Source organism: Chroicocephalus ridibundus, chromosome 3, assembly GCF_963924245.1.
Source record: "Chroicocephalus ridibundus chromosome 3, bChrRid1.1, whole genome shotgun sequence".
Taxonomy (NCBI): domain Eukaryota; kingdom Metazoa; phylum Chordata; class Aves; order Charadriiformes; family Laridae; genus Chroicocephalus; species Chroicocephalus ridibundus.
Window position 1 is genome coordinate 30,371,806 of NC_086286.1, and position 20,158 is coordinate 30,391,963.

Below are 20,158 nucleotides of genomic sequence, written 5' to 3' on the forward strand. Positions count from 1 at the left end.
AACTTACTACATCTGATCCAGGTGTACGTACAACTTACTGAGTGCAGGTGGTTTTGAGCAGAATAGCAAAAAGCAACTCGGGAATCTCAGCAACTCAGTTGTCATATCTGTTCTGATACCTTACAATGAAACAGTATGGGGAGAGACTGTTTTCAAGATGATTTGTATGTAATTTTGATCTTTGTTTCATATTACTTATTAAAAAAGGGTGACATTCGAAATGAAGTGACTATAAAATTGTTCTTATGGAAAGCGGCATAAATCTTTTGTATAATAATTTATGACAAAAAGGTTCATGACATATTCTCCGCTTCTTTATTGGTCAATTTTCTAAACCCATCTTCCTCAGCATGTAAGAGCACATACTTAAAGAGCAAAACCAGACAGAAGGTGTTCACTACACAAACACTTGATGAAAAAAACCCCCACACTAACACTTACATCAAAAGCTTCCAATATTGTCCAGATAGAAAACATCTGAATAAAACAAAGAGATGAAACTTGTGTGTAAAGAACGGCTCACGTTCTTTTTATCTGTTTGCTGACATACACGTACATAGATACACAATGCCATAAAAATACCATTAAGTTTGCAAACACACCGTAATGTTAGAAACTACCAGGACCGCAAAACATTCACATAAATGACTGGGTGGATGTTCTTCCTTTTTTTCTTTCCCTGTCAGGATCCAAATGCCTTCCGATGCCTGCTGCAAGCTGCTTTCGATGCAGTACACAGTTTTCTGATATTCCAATGAAAAATGTCAGCCTGCCTCTCAAGCTGTGGTCTAGACAGGCAGGTGCTGCCAGGGACCACCTATTCACCAATTCAGTGACTACAAATCACTTAGGGGCAGTCCTCCTGCAGGTGTCTGACAGGTACAAGTAAGCACAGCCGCACGTATCAATCCTGAACCGAAAACACCTATCTCAGAACGATTTTTCAAGAGCGTTTTCAGTCCATGAGCGAACCATTTGCTCTTCACAATGGGAAGACGACGCACAAACGATTTCACTTGAGAGCGAGCTTTCAAAAATACTCTAAAATGAGATGAAGCATACATAGTTCTCATTCCTTTACTATCACAAATTCTAGTCAACATAAAGGCTTGCCAATCCTAGTCACCTTAGTGTGGCTGAGGCATTTCTACTATCAGGATATGACGTTTTTTCCCAATATGGTGTTCACATTTCACCGTAAAGCCAGAAACTCACCTCCTTCTTCTTTCACACAGCTCTTGCCTCCTAGATGATTTCTGGATTTTACAGCTTCAGTGACCCCAGCCATTCCCCTTAACATGGGCAGGTCCACACCTCTTTAGAAATGCTCTGGCTTATTTATCTCTCTTACTGAAATACCTGAGGCTCTGGCACTTCCATCCAACTGTCATCTAAATGCCTAACAGCTGGGTCGAGACTTGCTAGGAAAATTCTAGCTGTCATCAGGGCATCCTCCAGCAGGGTCCAGGTGACTTGGATGGTATCTCTCTATCCCTGACATCTGTTGGGTGGCTACTTGCAACTTCATCTGCATCTTCATCAGACACAACACCATTTTGGAGGCCTTGACATGCTCAGCTGGATCAGTAAATCAGAATATGGTTTATATTAATTACTGAGGCCTTCTTCCAAATAAATTTACGGGAGGAGTAGAAGCTGCTTAGTCTTGCACACAACGTGAATATATATACACAGACTCTTTCTTACTGATAGATATTATTCAATCAGTAATCAGAGTTCTTCAATGGGAAGTCTGACATAGATACCAATATACTTGTCTCATACAGATTTTACATTTGTCTTTTCCATTTCCTTCAAAGTCCTTTGAGGGATTGGTTTGTGTCTCTTTAACTGAGAAAGAACTGAGAGAGTGCTGTGAGTGCTCTCCCCAGTATACTGATGTGCTGAATATAAACGGTCTTTGCACAAGATACCACAAGAGTGAAAACATCTGTGTCTCATTTATAAATGCAGACATGAACTACGCAACACCAGTCGCATTTAATACACAGCTTTGAACCCTTCTTATTCCAAATATTCCAAAATATTTTAAACGGGAAAGGAAGACAGAATGGCTACGTAACCTATGACTCTGTCATTCATAATATGGAGCACTTCACAAATCACCTGTATTTATAGGATGTCCACAGAAAGAAGAAATGGCACTATCTATTCTGCAGGCAGAGTAGACAGCCATGAAGATTAAAAAGTCTTGACTGATTTTAGATGGCTGATCTCAGGCATTATGACCTGTTTCACTGAGTAGTCAGCAGCCCATAATGCTTTAATGTCCAAAATGCATTTCCCTCTGGCTTCAGCTGTATGTGCTCTGAACGCCTGCAAATCGTGCCTCCAAGGTATCTAGCTTAGCACTCAGCAAACTAGTGACCTCCTTTCCAAACTCTGGTTGGAGTGACTTGCTTACCTGCACAAAACAGCTTTCTGGGAGGGGCAGGGATTCTATAGAATGCAATCAAAAGAGCAACACTAAATGGCTTTGGCATGTCCCTTCTTGTGATCCTCGTCTTACTCACTATCACTTTCAATTTTGCAACTGAGGCAGCACTGTTGGAGTTGATAGTTTCCTATACTGTACATTCCCAATTCATCATCAGAGAAAATCTGTCTTCTCTCCTGAATTCTAAAAGAACTTACGTAAAAAAAAAACAAACAGTGCTAAGAGTAGTTAATCCGTGCTTCTCAATACATGCTGCATAACAAGGTTGAATTCAAGTTGCATTTCCTAACTTTTGGATACTTGGCCTTCCAATCTTACATTCCAATTGAATATTCTTAATGTGGGAAATGGGTGGAGGGGGAAGATGGCAATACATATTGTAATTTTCCAAGTTCCAAAAAAGGAAAAAGAAATCTATACCTTACCCAAATAACATGACATTATATTGAAGCTCATGAGTCAGAGAAACAGCGGAGCCACAAGGCTGACCACTCAGGCATCGGCCGCTTGAAACTAACTGGATAATAGGAAACGGTAACATCACTGGAGATGGGAGGTATACCAATAGCACTGCTCCCGTGTCATCTACCTATCCCCAGCCACCAGACCCTGCAGTATCTCTACACAGGTCTAATTATCTTGATGATTTAAGCCCTGGGTTTAATGCTCAGCCTCTTAACTGCCTCCAGTTATACTGTGTCCCAAACTGCAGGAAACTGTTCCCCTTTTACCTCTTTTGTCCGTCCTGCTTCTTCCCTACATTCTTCCTGCTTTGGAGTCAGTTCAGTCTCCCTCTTGCCATGACTTTCACCAAAGATCTTTCTCCTCCCTTTATGCTTTCCTCTTACATTGGCAAGAGCGAGTCTCCTCCCCTAACCGGACTCTTGTTCTCTTATTCTCATCGGTTCAGCTTGACTCTTTTAGCAGTCATCTGTTTTTTTCCAATTTACCTTTTTCCCCTTCTCTAACAAGACGCAATGGCTCATTCCTCTCTACTTTGCTGACCGCTCACAGGTATTATTGAAAGCCCAGGAGCTTTCATTCCAAGTGCCTAAACACAGCCTGGCCCAGAGCTGCCCACAGCCACAGCTGCAGAGTCCTTCCGAGGCACGGTCTTCTTGGCACAGAGCGTCCTCAGTAGCCCTGCTGGGAATGGAGGTAAGAATTTCAGGAGCAGATAAATTTAAGCTACTTAACGAACACAAAAACCTTCAGAGGTTTTAGCTTTTAGGCTCCTTTCAGTCTCTACTGAATACATATATGAAATATAGCATTTTATAGTCCTGTTTCTCAGCCAAAATTGTACATATTTTACCTTGCTCCAAAGCATACATGTTATAACAGCATTCAAAGGAAAGACCTTCCACTTTTTTCATAGTCTGTGTAAAGATAGCATCTTCCCATACTTTCCTATGTAGAATCATGTCTACTGTAATAAAACCAAATAATTAAAGTAAAAAAACCAAACTCACAGTATGGAAAAATCTCAGTACCAACTAGTAAAGATAAACACAAGTGGCTGGAAACCAGGATTTCATGATGAGAAGTGTTAGGCAACCCTAACAACAGACCATCAACCCTCCTTATAAAAATATAAAGTTCACACAACAAATTTAATTTACAAAACAAATTACATAGAGAAGATGGAAACAGAAAAGCAGAAGGCAATAAGTTTACAGAAATCAGTTCACAGTCTGTTGAAAAGGTGCAAGAAACACAGAATGAAGTGGAGGGAAGGTAGAGCTGAATGGAGCGCTCAGTGCACAGAAAAGAAAAACAGCTCTGGTATATTTTATTTGATCAGACTGGCAATCTACAAGAATAAACAACATCAAAGAGATTTTTTGTCCCATTTTTTAACAAAATAAGGAAATCAGCAGGCATGCTTCTGCGTACGTGTTTCCCACCACAACTTCTGAACCAGCTGTACAATTTCAATCCAGTCTGACAAAAAGGATATGGGAATCCAAAATATGAAGTCTCATTTCTATGAAACCAGCCAGCTGGGTAAAGAAAAGAGACCCTGTTATTGTCCCTCCTAGTGAAAGGCCAAAACTTCAGTCATTGGACATGAGGAAATCCATTTATCTGCAAAACAAATCCATGAAAAAAAAAAAAAAAAAAAACCAAACTCCCTTCATTTCACTGTTCAAGGAACTTTTTTCCTTTTCTTTTCAATAAATAATGCCATTTGCAGTTACACTCCACACTGGTATGTATCTTTAACATAGACATATATGTTTAAAGACTCTTTCTGTCTTTAACATCTTATTTTTTCATCCGCATGTTCCAACTGAGTTTGCTTCAGGAAAGGCCATATTCTACTTCACCTTGCTATGGATGGCACTGGTTAAGCCCTCACCACTAATCGTGAGATTCAGGTAAAATCCTCTAATTTGGAAAATTTACCTTTACTCTGTGACAGCTTTCCACAGTGTTGCATAGCTGATCATGCCAAAAATTAAAACGCAACGCAGAAGGCATCAGCTGACAAGCAAGGGCTGCCTGCCTTGCCTCTACTATTTCTATGAATTTGAAATAAAACACACTGATGACTGCACTGACCTTGCATTAGGGCAGCGTAAAGTCACTGGCTCCAAAGAATCAAGTCCTCTATACTTTGGTATATAACCTGAGAGACTATTTCCCATCTCAGTGTGATCTTGCCTAATTAAAGTAATCTACATGACGCATATTGCTTTAGGAGAAGGAAATCAATATTGGGACCATCTTTTCTGAAAGACGCTCGACTTGCTCATTAACACAAGTTTATTGGATCCTACTGCTAATAGGCTTCAGAGAACATGGTACATACGTTTTCCTGATGTTTCTGAGAGGTGGTGATGATGGAATATGGGATCCTAGTATACTATATTGCAACATGGTGATTTACTTGAATAATTTACATTTAGGGAATGTGAATTAAAGTGGAAAGATACTATAGAAATTTAATTCTTAGTTGTGCTTCTTAATGCCTGTACATTAGAGAGAGATTTCAGTAAGTTTGATGAAGTTAAAAAGAAAAAAGAAATCTATCTTCTGCTGTTTGTAGCAAAAGTAGGTTAACTTCAGCACCCGAGTGTAACGATCTATAGTCATGAAGATCTAGTATTACAATATGCAGACTCTAGAATTAGGGAAGGTTGGTTTTTATGTGAGTATGAACTTAGAAGAATGAGTACACGAAGGAGAAAACTACAAAGCCTACTGTGGTCTTCAACACAAGCACGTAGTCAGCTTGTGTGTCTGCACATAAGGGAAAGTAAAAGGGTAATTAACATAGTACATGAAAAAAATGAATGGGTTTTATTAGTCCTGGTAACAAGATATTGTAAGTCTAACCTCCACTGTGATCAAGCCAAGTGTATAAGTTAATCAAGACCTTCACTGAAGTATTTCTGTTAACACTTTCATCTTACCAGTGGGAATTATTTATAAAACCGTTTTCCACTGCTAGCATGACAAGGTGATCATTAACACAGCACAGACCATGTGAAGGAACAAAATTAAAAACATGCGAAAATGGCATTACACTGGTACTGTAAGCAACTGCCATAAATAATTCTGCTCCTCTAAGTGATTTCAGCAGTCTTGCTCTAAATCTAACAAATCAAAAGCCCTTTATAAAAAGTCTAATTCTCAAAATTTAAATTTCTAGGCTTCCCAAGGATGTTTAACTTGACTTTCTCATGCATGAGAAATCAATTTGTTCAACTAAGCCAGTTCCGAGTTCCTCTTGTAAGACCTCATTTGGAACTGATTATAGAAAAAAAAGACATTGAGTTTTACACATCTTAGGTTTTGAAGTAAGAGCCCATTGTATCCCACAACTGCTTCCCCCCCATCAACACACCACAAATAATAGCAACCAAATCAGTGGGAAAGCTCAGGGAATCAGTAATAAAATAAAACCACCTTTCATTCTAGGGTGCTGCGTTGACTCTGGCACAGGTAGGTACTATCTTGGCCATTAAAAATGCTGAGTGATGACTTAGGTGAAAACAAGCTGGTGGTTTAGGTTAGTTTGCAAAGGAATTTATATTCCCTACTTCACTCCCACCCACACATACACAAATGAAATTCTGCGTGCAAAAATCTGCTTGCAGAAATGTATCATCTCATTCTTGGTGAAATACCTCTCAGTGCAAAATGACCTTACAAATGAGTATCAGTATCCTACCAGCACGCCTTGAAATGGGGCACAGGCCTTGCATGGGACAAATGTTTTACATAGGGCTATGAGCAGGTTTTCAGCATCATTCTTGCAGAGGTGATGTGTTATAATGCAACGGGCAGAACAGGAGGAAATTTGCACCACTGTTATCTGCTTAATCTCTGCTGCTGAAAGACAGAGACCTTCATTCTCCACAGCTGCTGGTTAGAGTTTTCCATAAGCAAAACATTTTAAAAAAATAAATATATTATTTCCCATAGCACTGTACGAGAAGTTGATATTCAGGATACCAAAACCATCAGAGATGCTGGGCTATATTCATTTGGTCTTCTGCATCTTAAGCAATCTGAGGAGTAAAGGAGTAGGGGGGTGGTCGCAGGTTATGGATAACTAAAGCCTTTTTGTGTACAGCCCAGTTAGAACAGCACCCTGTTTGTTCCAACTTTCACCTGTGCCGGGTAATGAATGATTGAAAAAATTAACACCAATTTCCATATCCTGATTTTCAAACACGTCTAACCCCTGTCTGGATGCTCTGAGAAACAGAGCTCCTTATAAAATGAAATTATTATTTTTTTTTTTACGTTGTATGCAACTCCCTTTCATTCTTCCAGTGTTGTTATTTTTCCAATTCCCTTTGCCCAATTCCTAGTTATTAAATAATTCTTCCTGAAGCAACAGGATTTCTTTTCCACTGTTGTTTTTCTGACTGTTTTGCAACACTATCTAGCTTAAAAAAAATATTTTTTTTTTTTAAATACCTGTCCTATATCAAATTGCTCAGGTCTGTAGCCATTGGTCTTTCAAAAGAAATCTCTTGGGACAGCTTACCCTTTCATAGCAACAGTGAAACAGAAGGAGTGCTATCAATAGACTTCTAGAACTGCAGCAACTCATCAGCAAACCAATGCAATTTGTGCCCAGAGTTCATTTTTACACATGAAGGACAAGCTACAGCATTATTACTGCAAGTTTCATTTCAGCTTTTTTGAACCAATAAAATTGGAGTCCATTTATTCACATAATACATTTAAACCTTGGTATAACAAGCTCAATACAGTAGGAAAATATCATACAGATTGTAGGTCAGGTCCTGCAGTCGTTGTATAGCATGGAACCTCTATCATATTCCAGAAGTCTGATTAAAAAGCTGAGCATTTTTATTGATTCTTAGCATGTCCACAATGAGCAATGCAGAATGCCAGCTATTAAAAAAAAAAAAAAAAACAACTACAAAACAAAACAAAAAACAACCAAGAAAAACCCCACAAGAAACCAAAACAAGAAAAAACCACCACGGCTCTTCATGACCGAGTTGTAAAAACTACTCAATGTAGGGCAGATAATACAATTTATTTTCACCTGGCAGTCCTTGACATTCTTTATCTCTTCTGTGAAGAGAGCACTTCTGTTCCAAAGGCTTCCAAAGCACTAGCTCTCCTGCACTTCCAGCTAATTCAGAGAAAGCATGAAATAGCTCTGTTCACAAGAATGGGATCAGTCCTTCAGTTCTTGTTTACTCCTGGAGGGGCTGATTTTGCGCAGTCTACTGGCCTGGCTTGCAAAACTATTTTTTTCAGTAAAGACAAGTAACACTGCCACTTACTTTTTCTATAATCAATCCATGAGTAAAACACAAGCCAACAGAAGACACACACATAGATTTTTAATTTTTTTTAAACACTGAAATACTATACCCCTCTCAGAAATAAAGTGCAATGTTTTAAAAGCAGCAGATGATCAAGAGTGGTGCTATTTTGCATGTATCAAAAGGGCACACATTTGTTAAGCTACCAGGGACAACACTTTCACAGAACGTATCAGAAAACCTGGTTTCATAAGCTTACAAAGTGTCATAAACAACTGCAGGAGGGTGTGAATTCACTTTGGCCTCAAGTAAATGATTCTTCATTAATATTTGACTAAGACACAAAGACTCCCAGTTTAGTAGGTAAGCTGTGGATAGCAAACAGCCTTCCTCTACTCTGGCTTTGTGAATAAAGAGAAAAGAACTGGCATCAAAAAAAAAACCAAAATCAACCCCAAAACAAAACAAAACAAAAAAAGCCCCGCAAAATCCCAAAGGCAGACAATATATGCAGTGATGGGTCCCTGAGCCCAAAGGTAACTACCAAAGAGTTTTCTGAACAAAAATATTTAAGCCCATTTTCTATCTTTGTCAGACAACTTTGTCTCTAGGGAAAATAGCTAAACATTATTCAAGAGCCACCATTTAAACCAGGAAACAATCATATTACAAATGCAATCTAAAAGACCTCAATTACTTCCCAATCAGATCTTCCAAGTTTTCATAACAATAGGAGATATTTTTAGGGTATAAAACTAGAATGTCAGATACAAAAGAAATATTATTACAAAGACCCAAAATATACCTATTAGCATAAAAATATGGTATGACTACACTACAAGTCAAATCTGCTCCTGAAGCAGCCCTAAATTTATTCTCGCAGAGATCTGATTAATTCATTTACACTCTTAGACCTCAATTCTTTCATCCTTGCAACTGACCTGTAATTGTTACCTTCTTAGAACTATTACAGGAGATGTAAAAACCCCCAAATTATAGCTTCTAGCCATAGTAAGTATTTCATAATCTCTACCACATGTCATTTTGCTTTCTGGAACAAACTTCTTAAACGTAAGGTCACCATAGTCATCAGGTAGTCACCAACCAGCACAGGTATTTACCATCTATTTAGTTTGCCAGGATTTAAATGGTCATCGTTACACATTTGTCTCCCTACCTAAATCCTACTCTGCATGTGCATAAGGAAGTATTCACCATTAAAAGCATGGACTGGACCAAAAGATGCAGCCAGAGGTATTGCCCCTTACACAGAAGGCTGAACATTCATTTTAAGGACAACGTTGTCCTTTTTCTCTGTGATCCCCATTCTACTTATGATCCTACAATTACAGATAGCGTAAGGACATTATCGATGATGTTACCTTCCATGCTTTACAGTACTTTTCAGTAACAGCTGGTACACTTCACTGTGTAGAGTGTTCTAGTAGTTCTCAGCAGCGCATCCGCTGCCTCCCTCGCTAGGACCCGCTTCAGAGGATTCCCAGAACACGCGGGTAGATGTTTGACCTCTCCTGCTGTCCTCAGCATGCCTTATCTACTATAACCCCAGAGCTTTCACCACCGAGCAGTGTCTCTGAATACAAAGTCCTACACCACGTTTCAATATAATGCTGCAAACTGCTGCCACTACTTTACACCTCTCCACTGAGGCTGCAAGAAGGGTTGCTTTTAACATAGGCTATTACATAGACTCCACGCACAATCTTTGAACTATACATTTATTTTGTAGAAAATCATCTTGTTCTGCAACAGGAGCAGCTCTGCTTTGCTGTGAGTTTTTCCTGCCTTTGATTGTACCGCGTCTTTATCATACTCTTCTGCTTCTGCCTAGATGGGTCTTTGTCTATGGGCCTTTTCTGCTGTCCACTGCTTAAAGGCCATTTGGATAAATGCCACCTCCCATTTAAATCCTAACATTCAGCTCAAAAGACTCCTCTTTTACAGCGGGCTTAGAAATCCAGTTCTTTGTAGTGAGCTGCGCATATAGTTACCAGAATGCAGTTATCAAGACTGTCAAAGCAGAAGAAATCCTGGAGCCGATCCCAGAAAAAAATTTCATTAACCTTCCTTCCACTTGTCCCCAATACAAGGAACATAAACATATTTTGGCTAACATGATTAGCAGTTTTCCATTAGTAACCCAGACGATGCTGTGAGAACTTCTGGCTCATCCCCAAGCAACCCGTGGCATATCACAAGATCTGACTGGGAGATTTTTCTGACCAACTGATTCCAAAATTATAAGAGACACTCAAGGTAGCTTGAAGATCATGGATGGCAATAAGTACTTTTAAAATGTTCTTTCCAATTTGCTGTTTTTTCCTACCCAGGACCGTAGGAAAGACCTGAAACTGATCCAGTTGTGGGAAGCTCTTAACTTTCCACATCATAGCAGTTGATGTCATGTATCTAGAATGAAAATGCTCAATCTTCTGTATGCAGCTGTAACCATCCACAGCACTACCAACCTCCATTTTTCAAGCTGCTCCAAACAGCAGTTTCAGCACAGCTCTTTCGACAGACAAGTTTTGACTTTGCTGTTTGTAACCCCTCCATCAAATCTCTAAATAGAAAAGAAATTAAAATCCCTGAATAGAGAAGAAAATGCACAAGTCTGACTTACATCAAGAAAAGGAAATCTATCACCTATGATCCTGCCTCAGACTCCAGTTAATGCACCCTCGAAACATTTTGCATGCATGCAGTTTATGTTCAGGTAATTACCACTTATTCCTCAAAGCCAGGCAGCTGCCAGAACTGGTTCTAAGAGCCACAACTAAAGGAGTTGTCTGGGGCCTCAGAGGTCTATTAGCCTAACCTGAACATCAGGGCAAATCATCCAGTGCATGAGAAAAATTGAACCCTACGCCTTAATCTTTGTCCCGGATCAGAGTAACCTGACACTTGTTTCATTCACCACAGTCCTCCCACTTGCCTCGCTAGAAGGCTACACCAACACAGAGCACAAAATGGTGAATCTGCCCTCAAGTTTGGCAAGAGGATGAACACATCAGTCATATGAAAAGGAGGGTTCTGAACATCTTGTTAGTATCTCTCCTTTATATACTTCATTAAGAGAGAGACATGGTAACTTAACAACTTGCCTACTGCACACAGCAGTGGCGCGCGAGTTCAAACCCCCCACTTACTTCCCATCTCCACTGCCACAACACGGACTTAGCACTTTGTAAGTAAACGGTTAGTCTGGGGAGAGGAGGGTTAACTTAACATGCTAATGAACTAAAGCTTTAAGAAATCTATTTAACACATTTACCCAGTGGCAAACATGTGGAAGAAAAGCTCCTTTTACTATGGCCAAAGTTTGCACATACTTTAAGCAATAGTCTGAAAACACAGTTTTTCAAATGCCAACAAGCGCTTGAGGCAACAATTAAAGTAAAATATCTCTTTGCTGTTTCCTGTACAGCATGGGGGATGCTCTTACCGTGCAGCTGAACACTAGCAAGGACAACAGTATTTTTAGCATTTTAGGTTTCCCCAGCATTTACTCTTAGCTGTTTCACCAGCAACTGGAGCAGATTAAATCTGAGTCACTTGTCCTGAAATACTTCATGGATCAGTCGTAAAGGACATTTGGGGTACAAGTTTTGGGACTATGCCAGTCACCCATGATTTGCTGATATCACCTGTGGTGTTGATGATGAATGCCAGACCATTATGCTGCATTAACATCACACAGACCATGTTATCTCTTATCTCTCACTCAAGTGATTTACTAGATCTTCTTAGGGCACATAATGTATGAAAACTTCTGCACAGCTTTAGGTCACTAAGGAAGATTTTTAGAGGACAGGAACAAGAAACATAAAGCTGAGCAGAATTTCTTCTCTCCTTGTCTCTTTCAAATGTTAACATAGTTAGTCCGATCTTCTCTTAACTTCTCCTTTCCTACCTCTGCTAAGGTTTATTTACACCACATCCCCCCAAAAAAATCCCACATGCAAATAAGCCTTCTTGCGCACACCTTCATGATAGAGACACCTACTCTAGATTAATGAAAAAGTTTATTTTGAATTTAACTTCTATATTCATGATGTGTAAAAAAAAAATAGAGGTGCAGGAAACAAACATCTTTGCTTTTCTTCATGCCAAGGAGACAGCATGGTTCACAAAGAGAAAGGTTCTATTCAGTCAAACGCTAAAGCCTAGAAAGGAATTCAAAGTCACCTTGGAAATCTTTTATTTCTTTCATCTAATTAAATGATATTTTTTCTTTTTCTCCCCTAGCAGTACATTTTAACTTCTGCCTTTACTCACATTTATACTCTCTAGTCAGTAAGCAAAATAAAAGTTGCTGAAAGGCTCCTATGTGCATTTAGTCTGGTACAGTAAGATAGAGATCACAGAATCACAGAATGGTTCAGGTTGGAAGGGACCTTAAAGATCATCTAGTTCCAACCCCCTGCCATGGGCAGGGACACCTCCCACTAGACCAGGCTGCTCAAAGCCCCATCCAGCCTGGCCTTGAACACTTCCAGGGATGGGGCATCCACAGCTTCTCTGGGCAACCTGTTCCAGTGCCTCACCACCCTGACGGTAAAGAATTTCTCCCTGATATCCAATCTAAATCTACCCTCTTCCAGTTTGAGGCCATTACCCCTTGTCCTATCATTACACTCCCTGATAAAGAGTCCCTCCCCATCTCTCCTCTAGGCCCCCTTCAGGTACTGGAAGGCCATTATAAGGTCTCCTCAGAGCCTTCTCTTCTCCAGGCTGAACAACCCCAACTCTCTCAGCCTGTCCTCATAGCAGAGGTGCTCCAGCCCTCTGATCATCTTCGTGGCCCTAAATACGGTAGGCCACTAAAACATAGGTCAATACCCAGCAATGAAGACTTCCACAAGAATCTCAACCCAATCTGCTCTGTAGAGCAGTGCCACTCCCTTCCCAAGAGGATGCCCTTCAGAAGGGGGAGTCAGCTTCTTTAAACCAGGCAGCTAATAATGTTTTTTTTTTTGCTGGTGAATCAAAAAATAGGACATATGACATTTTCACTGATTATTTTTTTTCTGAAGATAAAAAGTAGAATCTATCAGGAAGGGAACAACCATTAAGAGGAGAGCTTTGCATTGCCTTTTGTTCAGAAAATCCTGGCAGATGATACTTAGCAGTATCATCTATTGCTTATTTCTTCAGTATGTGAAATGGGAACAGAAGGAACAGGATTAATATATCTGAATTTTGGGCCAGTGGATTAAATCAGCAGTATGTTCAAAATTGACTACATCATTTATAGCCCCAATCCTATTCTCAGAATTACTCAAGAACTAAAGTAAATAATAACAACAACATTAGACTGATTTTCAAAGATGCTTACAACGCATCCAGTGATGGTGGTGCTCGGAGTGGGCCATTTACCTTGCATGTGCTGCAGCCACACAACTTCCAGTCCCTGAGCTAACTTGCTTATCTCTATGCTATGCTGCTATTTTACAATAAATGTAGCAGAAGGTTCCCAAAGGCCAAAATTATACTTGAGAAGAATATTTAGGCTGCTAAATTGTTCAGGCACTTTCAAAAGATTTACTCAAGTCTGTGAATCTAATTGCTCATCTAAGCTTGATTCAGCTCAATTTTAAAAATCAGCTAAATTGGTGCTAATGCTGACAGCACTAAAAATGCTTTTAAACCAATTTAAGGTTAATTTGGTAGTTTACCAACATAAAGGTTAAGCTGACTAAAGGTATTTTTTTTTATATGCAATTTTATAGAACTGCACTGGCTTAGCTATAATAGCAAAAAACAGTTTATTCAAACTTCTCTAATAGTGATGAGCTCATAACTTTATATAAGGTAGCGTTTCTCTAGACAAAAAAAAAGCCAGAGGAAAATGACACCATTGAATACAATTTTTGTTCTAGCACTTGAGTTGCTTGAATTTTTCAGCCTATTCAGTAGAGCGACCATCAGTAGAGAAAGAAAACTCCTATTTCCCTGACGCAAATGATCTTCCTTCTTGTAAGGAGTAACCCTCTTGGATAAGAAATGCTGCTGTGAATAGGTCTAGACTTTACACAGCCATGGGTCACTAATTTAATTAGATTTCAAAGCAGCTATGCTACATTTCCACTGAATACAATACTTCCTGTACCCTCCCTCATACTAAAAGGAATAAAACAATCCCCCAGAAGTTTACACCTCAATGCATGAGGAAACAACAACAAAGTGTACGTACAATACCTTGAATTACAGATGGGCTTTATATTGTTCACATTATTAGTAAAACCTTAACTACCTGCTAAGTTGGTATTTTTAGCAAGGAAAACAAAAGGTTTTCTCCTTTCTAGTGAGATAGGATTCTGTTTGACCCGCTCTGCTCAGAAAGTAACTGCTGTCAGGCAACCACAGTGACTTCCCCTCCTAATTATGTGCTTTTACACATATTACAAAATTAAATCAAGCTTCTCTGTATGAGTAAAAGAAAATTTAAAAATTAACTTTACTGGTATAAATACATTTATAGCACATCTGAGGCAAGAAGTTCTTGTCTTCTATAAAAAATAATAGGGTTTTCTTGGGGGGAGGGAGTGTAGGGTAGAGTGAGCATAGGAGCCCTGCTGTGTATCAGGGTTTGGTTTTCGGAGCTTTTCTCCTTTCAAACGAAAATGGGGGCTGCAGTTTTCATGGGGTTCTTGTATCATATTTGTTACCCTGAGTTTCAGACTCCACTCTCATAACGTGAGTGATCCAAAGCTGCATGGATTAGTTACTTGAGGAAACTGGGGGTTTTGCCCTCACTAAAAGTCGTGAGGGAATAACAAGAAACCAAGTTCATATTCTCTTCCAGGAGCTCACGTAACATTTCAAAGAATTACACAAGATAGGAGCTGTTACTGGAAGTGAAACCACACTAATAGACAGGATCATTTGCCTTTGGTTTCACCACCTATAAATGACCTGAAAATACCTATTATTTGACACAATCATAATGCTACACATTTGTACTGTTATTCAGCAACATGTACGTGAATGAAAAATGTCCTATAACAGTTACATGAACAATCTATGCGAATCAGGTTATTATTAACAACTGTCCAACTTCACATTATTCTGCTGAAGCAGAATAAAAATTTAGTCAGTCCAGCTGTTACACACAAGTACACACCCTCTCATACTCTATTCTGCCAGCCTGTATCGTGTATGAAGTGCAGGGGCAGTTGTCAGGCTATAATCAGGGATTCCTTTGGATCTCTGATAGTAATCAACACATCAGGTGCTGATTCCCTAAGCTGACAATAGAGTTAGTCCTTCTGTAAGCAGCTACAGGCTTACACGCTGTATACACAGCAAGAGAGAGAACTTTGTGAGGAGTGGATATAATTAAGCTAGGACCAACATTTCTGGCAGGTCCAATGCTTGGATTTTGTGAGCAGCATTCCCACTCTGTGTATGGCAAATTAACAGCAGTAAAAGGTGAAACACACCGTAACCATACGGCACAGTACTTCTGGAAATATAATAGCTAGGACATAAAAATTTTTGATGCACAAATGAAGCTGAAATTATAATAGACTCTCTGCTCTCTCCTGTTAGCTACTGGTAATCGCAATGAAATAAAACTGAAACAATTACAGAGCGTATGAAAATGGGATTCTAATCATCCATTCCTTTTTCTGATCTCTTGAGTCATCTTTCTCTCTGATCTCATAATAATACTGCTGAGCCACAATACTTATTTGTCATTGTATAATGGAAATGAAAAGTCAGTCAGTGTAACACATGCAGCAATTTGTTATTTAATGAAAGGTTTAAAGAGAGCTGGTTTACAGCTTCTAATGAATTCCAGTGTATCAGCTTAGACATTTTAAAATCAGTGCTGTGGTGAAAGACCTGACTTTCATGATATGAAAACTGAGAAAAAATAAGTAGATATTTGAATGTCATTTAAACATTGCCAGTACAGAGAGCACTGGTGATCCACGAAACATCTAAGCCCCAGACCCAAACACAATGCGTACTCTCACATGTGCACAAAAAGAAAGGCAGTAAATGAAAATAACAAACAACATTCAAATGTAAGCTTATTTTAATCTGGTTTTAAATAAAAGCCACGAGGGCAAAACTCCTTGCTCTGCTCCTCTAAAAGCTAGAAAGCGAAGCACAAAAAGTGAAAGGAGTTTAGTGGGCGAAAAAGAGATCACAGGAAGGTAAAATAATAACGTAAAATGGAGATGGAAAGAAACTGGACTCTCTCTTTTCAAAAGCAGTGTTCTCTGCTAGTCATGCTGATTTCATTAAAAGCAGTTTAAGAACAGAAGGGCAGAACTAAGTATAACGAAGGGGTTAACACAGGTTTGGTGACCGAGTCCCTATCCTAATTAGGAACATAACAAATAAATAACAATTATGATGTTATTTCCTCGATTATGGCCACTTCTGCTTCACAAAGTGGTAAGTTATAACAGGAAGCGCTGCAGTGACCTTAGTATTAATTACAGAGACAGAGCCCTCATCGAGTCACAGGGCAATACCCCTTGGCACAGGGATACAACAAGGAAGAAGGGAGAAGATACAAAGAGCCAGAGAAAAAATCCAGCATTGCCTTATTTCCAGAGAAAGTACCATCTTGTGACATTTGAGGATGCCCCCGCAAAGGTCAGCATCAGGGACCTGAAGCACGCATACGCAGAGCCTCTTGGTAATCAAGAGAGCTGTAGCTGGGGCTAGATAAATTGCCACAGCTGTGATGACACATCCCTCCCTTTTACCTTCCCCTACCCCGCAGCGCTGTGCCTGAACAGTGCCAGCTCAAAACCACATCTGCCACATGAGCACGTTCCTGGCTGCTTCTGTCTACAGTAGTGGCAAACATACATTTTTTACAGCCTTTTTTTTTTCTTTTTTTTTTAAAAACTGCTTTATGTCCAGTCTAACAGAAATTCATGTGGAAATGGCCGACTAATTTGAACTCACTGCAGACAAGTTGGTACGGGCGTTACTGAGTAGTACAGACCAGTAGGGACCACCAGAGAGAGATGAACTTGGTAGCAAATTCTAATTTACTCACAACACATGGAAGAATGTGTCAGCAAAGACTCTCAAAGTGAAGCACATTAATTAGTTCAGCCTACTCAAGTCTTGTGGCTATTTTAAAATTAATAAGGTTGAGTAAACTAGGGCATGCAGACAAAAAGGCCCACATCCTCAAAAGCACATTGTGGGTATGCTGAGAATGGTCTTTGTTGATCTGGATCTAAATGGATTTCAAGGTCTAATAATGAATCAATGAGTTGAATACTGTTCCCGATGCCTGTCTCTCTGTGATGAGGCTATTATAATGACCTGGGATTCAAAGAGTGTCTTCCACTGCATTATATTAGAACAAAGCTGGTATTAAAGAACTTCCAAAATGTGAAATTATGCGACAGTTGACTCATCACAGCAAGAACCATAAAGCTGAATACTGCTGTTGTCTTTTTTACATACCCATGTAACCATATGCAAATTATACCAAGAGTAAAAGCAAAATAATAAAGCATGGTGGGTGTCAAACATCATAACCTGCTGTTATCTTCCATAGTATGTGTAAGAAATGCATGGACCACTTTAGAGTTACCAAAACAGTTTATGATGAGAAGAGAAATACTTTTGTCTTCCAGGTATCCAATAATATTTAAAAGTAAAGAAAAGTTAACATACCTGTTCCTTCACTGCTCTTTTTTTCAGACTGTGCCACTTGTATAACCTCAGCAGCCGCATCCCTTACTACCAAATCTTCATTCTGCAGCAGTAGGACCACACATTTCCACATAGTGAGGGTATCAGACAGTCCTATATTTATTTATGGAGAAAAATTAGAATTCTATTTCTTACATGCATCCGAAGAAGTTACAGAGCTCTGTTTCCACACCTAAACACCACAAATGCAGTGAAACACAAACACGGGCATGAGAAATCCATTGGTAAGCCATGGGAAGACAACTGGCAGTATGATCGAGATGTTTTCTTCATGTGTGAACTTTATCTAGGTGGTTGACCCAGGCTGGTTTAAACAGTGGTCAACAGATAAGAGAACGAACCTCTCTTTCAACTTTAAGTCATGGGTGCTCTGAATTTTCTATGATTTCTAGGAGTGGAGAATTCCTGTTTGGCAACAGCAAAAGTTTTACTGCTGGAGATTGACCAACGCACTGTGATCATGGAGTTGGTGTCACAATCTGCCTGGAGCACAGGCTGCCAAACCAAGTTTTGTTCAGATACTGCCAGTAGCGCTGGCCACAAATGCCATTCCCTGCAGGAAACAGCAAGCGATCCCACCTCCCAGGGATCTACCCATCACCTACTTCTCCCACATCCACCTCACCCCACCACTCATCAACACACCCTGCCACCCTAACACCCACTATCTGGTGGAAACAAGCCAGGTTTAATCCATGGGGTAATTACCTGCACACAGTTAAGACTAATCAGAGACAACTGCCAAAAGGGAGCTGTTCATCTGGTAAACCCCAAAGAGGCAGACTCCACATACCTCCCCAGTGGCAATTCACATCTCACAAGCCATACTCCCAAGCTCTTGTGCCATTTAGTGGTGTCACACTAAGGATGACTAGCTGAAGTCACAAGGCTGTACTTATAGGTTTGCTGGGGTACTTTTCAGCGGACCTTTCAGCTCTCAAACATACTCATTAAAGGAATCCACAGGAAGGTCTCTTTTAGAGGCAGCCAGCTGTTAGATATTACTTTCTGGTGATCACAGAGACCAGAGTTGGTGCTTCATTGCTGCGCTGTTTTTCTTCAAGCATGTTATCAACAGGTCTATCAGAAATTTGTATTACAGGGCTAGCCAGACAATTAAGTGTATTTCACTGCTTGGCCAAAATTAATTGCTTAAGGCTTTACTACACAGGCAGAAGCAGCATTCCTGTATTTCATATAACTTCCCCATGTGGGAATAGCACGGAGTATAATTACTTCAGAAAGAAGTTGCTTTTTTTTCTAGCATGACACACACAATAATGTTATCCTGGCACAGCTAGGGCAGAATAATTATTCCCTTCTAGATACGATGGCCAGCTTTCCCACCTACACAAGTTTCTGCTGTATCTCCAGGAAAGGTGGATGTCTGCAAATGGATTTTCCAGAAGACTTTTTCTGAACCCTCAAGCAACATGATGGAGAGATGATGGGATCATCCAGAATGTATTCACCCTCTTCCTCTTATGAACATACTTATTGGAAGCTTATGGGAATGACTACAACTCCATTTCACACAAGCACAATTTTATTTAACAACTTCTACTATATGCGGTCAAGCAAGCTGATGCAGAGCAAGGCATAAAAGTAAAAACTGTTTATATGTGCATAACCCCTTTAACTTTAAGGGAATTATTCTGGGTTTGTATTACTACCACTAAACAGCAGATCATGACCTTGACTTGCTAAGCTTCTCACTGCAGTACCGACAGTTTCACACTTGTGAAGAACCCCAGACTGACAATTCTAGGTAGTATGGAGGGTTGGCTTTGCATCTTTCCTTCCCTGGCCCGATTTTCAGAGCAAAGAGCTAGTTCAGATGGCTTGTCCACTGAGGCCTCGGGGCTTTCTTTTCTGGGCTGTTTTGGGGGGAATTTGGGAGTTGGTGGTGTTTGTTTTCCTTTGTTAAGATCTTATGCAGGATACAAACTGCTGCCATCTTTTTATTTCAGACCTTCACATCTCCCTGACTGGAAAGCATGGAAGCCAGCAACTGTTCTGACAAGATCGAAGAGGAAACTGTTTCCATCAGCTATAGACCAGATCCAAACGGCCACATACAAGAAGCACAGCATTTGGGAGTTCTTCACTCCAATACCTCCACTGTCTTCATTTGATAGAAAATGATAAAGTCCATCCTTCTAAGACCTTTAACTAGATGGTAGAGGTTAAGATTGCCAGAGTTGACACTTTGAACATT

The 20,158-nt window shown here is 39.8% G+C and overlaps 1 protein-coding gene across 2 annotated transcripts in view; it reads right to left on the bottom strand.

The window, feature by feature from the left end:
- THADA (THADA armadillo repeat containing) overlaps positions 1-20,158 on the bottom strand; it is a 168,329-nt gene that overhangs the window by 10,638 nt on the left and 137,533 nt on the right. For both annotated transcript variants that reach the window (XM_063328583.1, XM_063328582.1), the window contains one exon: positions 17,902-18,033. In XM_063328583.1, coding sequence (XP_063184653.1) covers positions 17,902-18,033 — 132 coding nt within the window. The remainder of the gene's footprint in view (positions 1-17,901; positions 18,034-20,158) is intronic.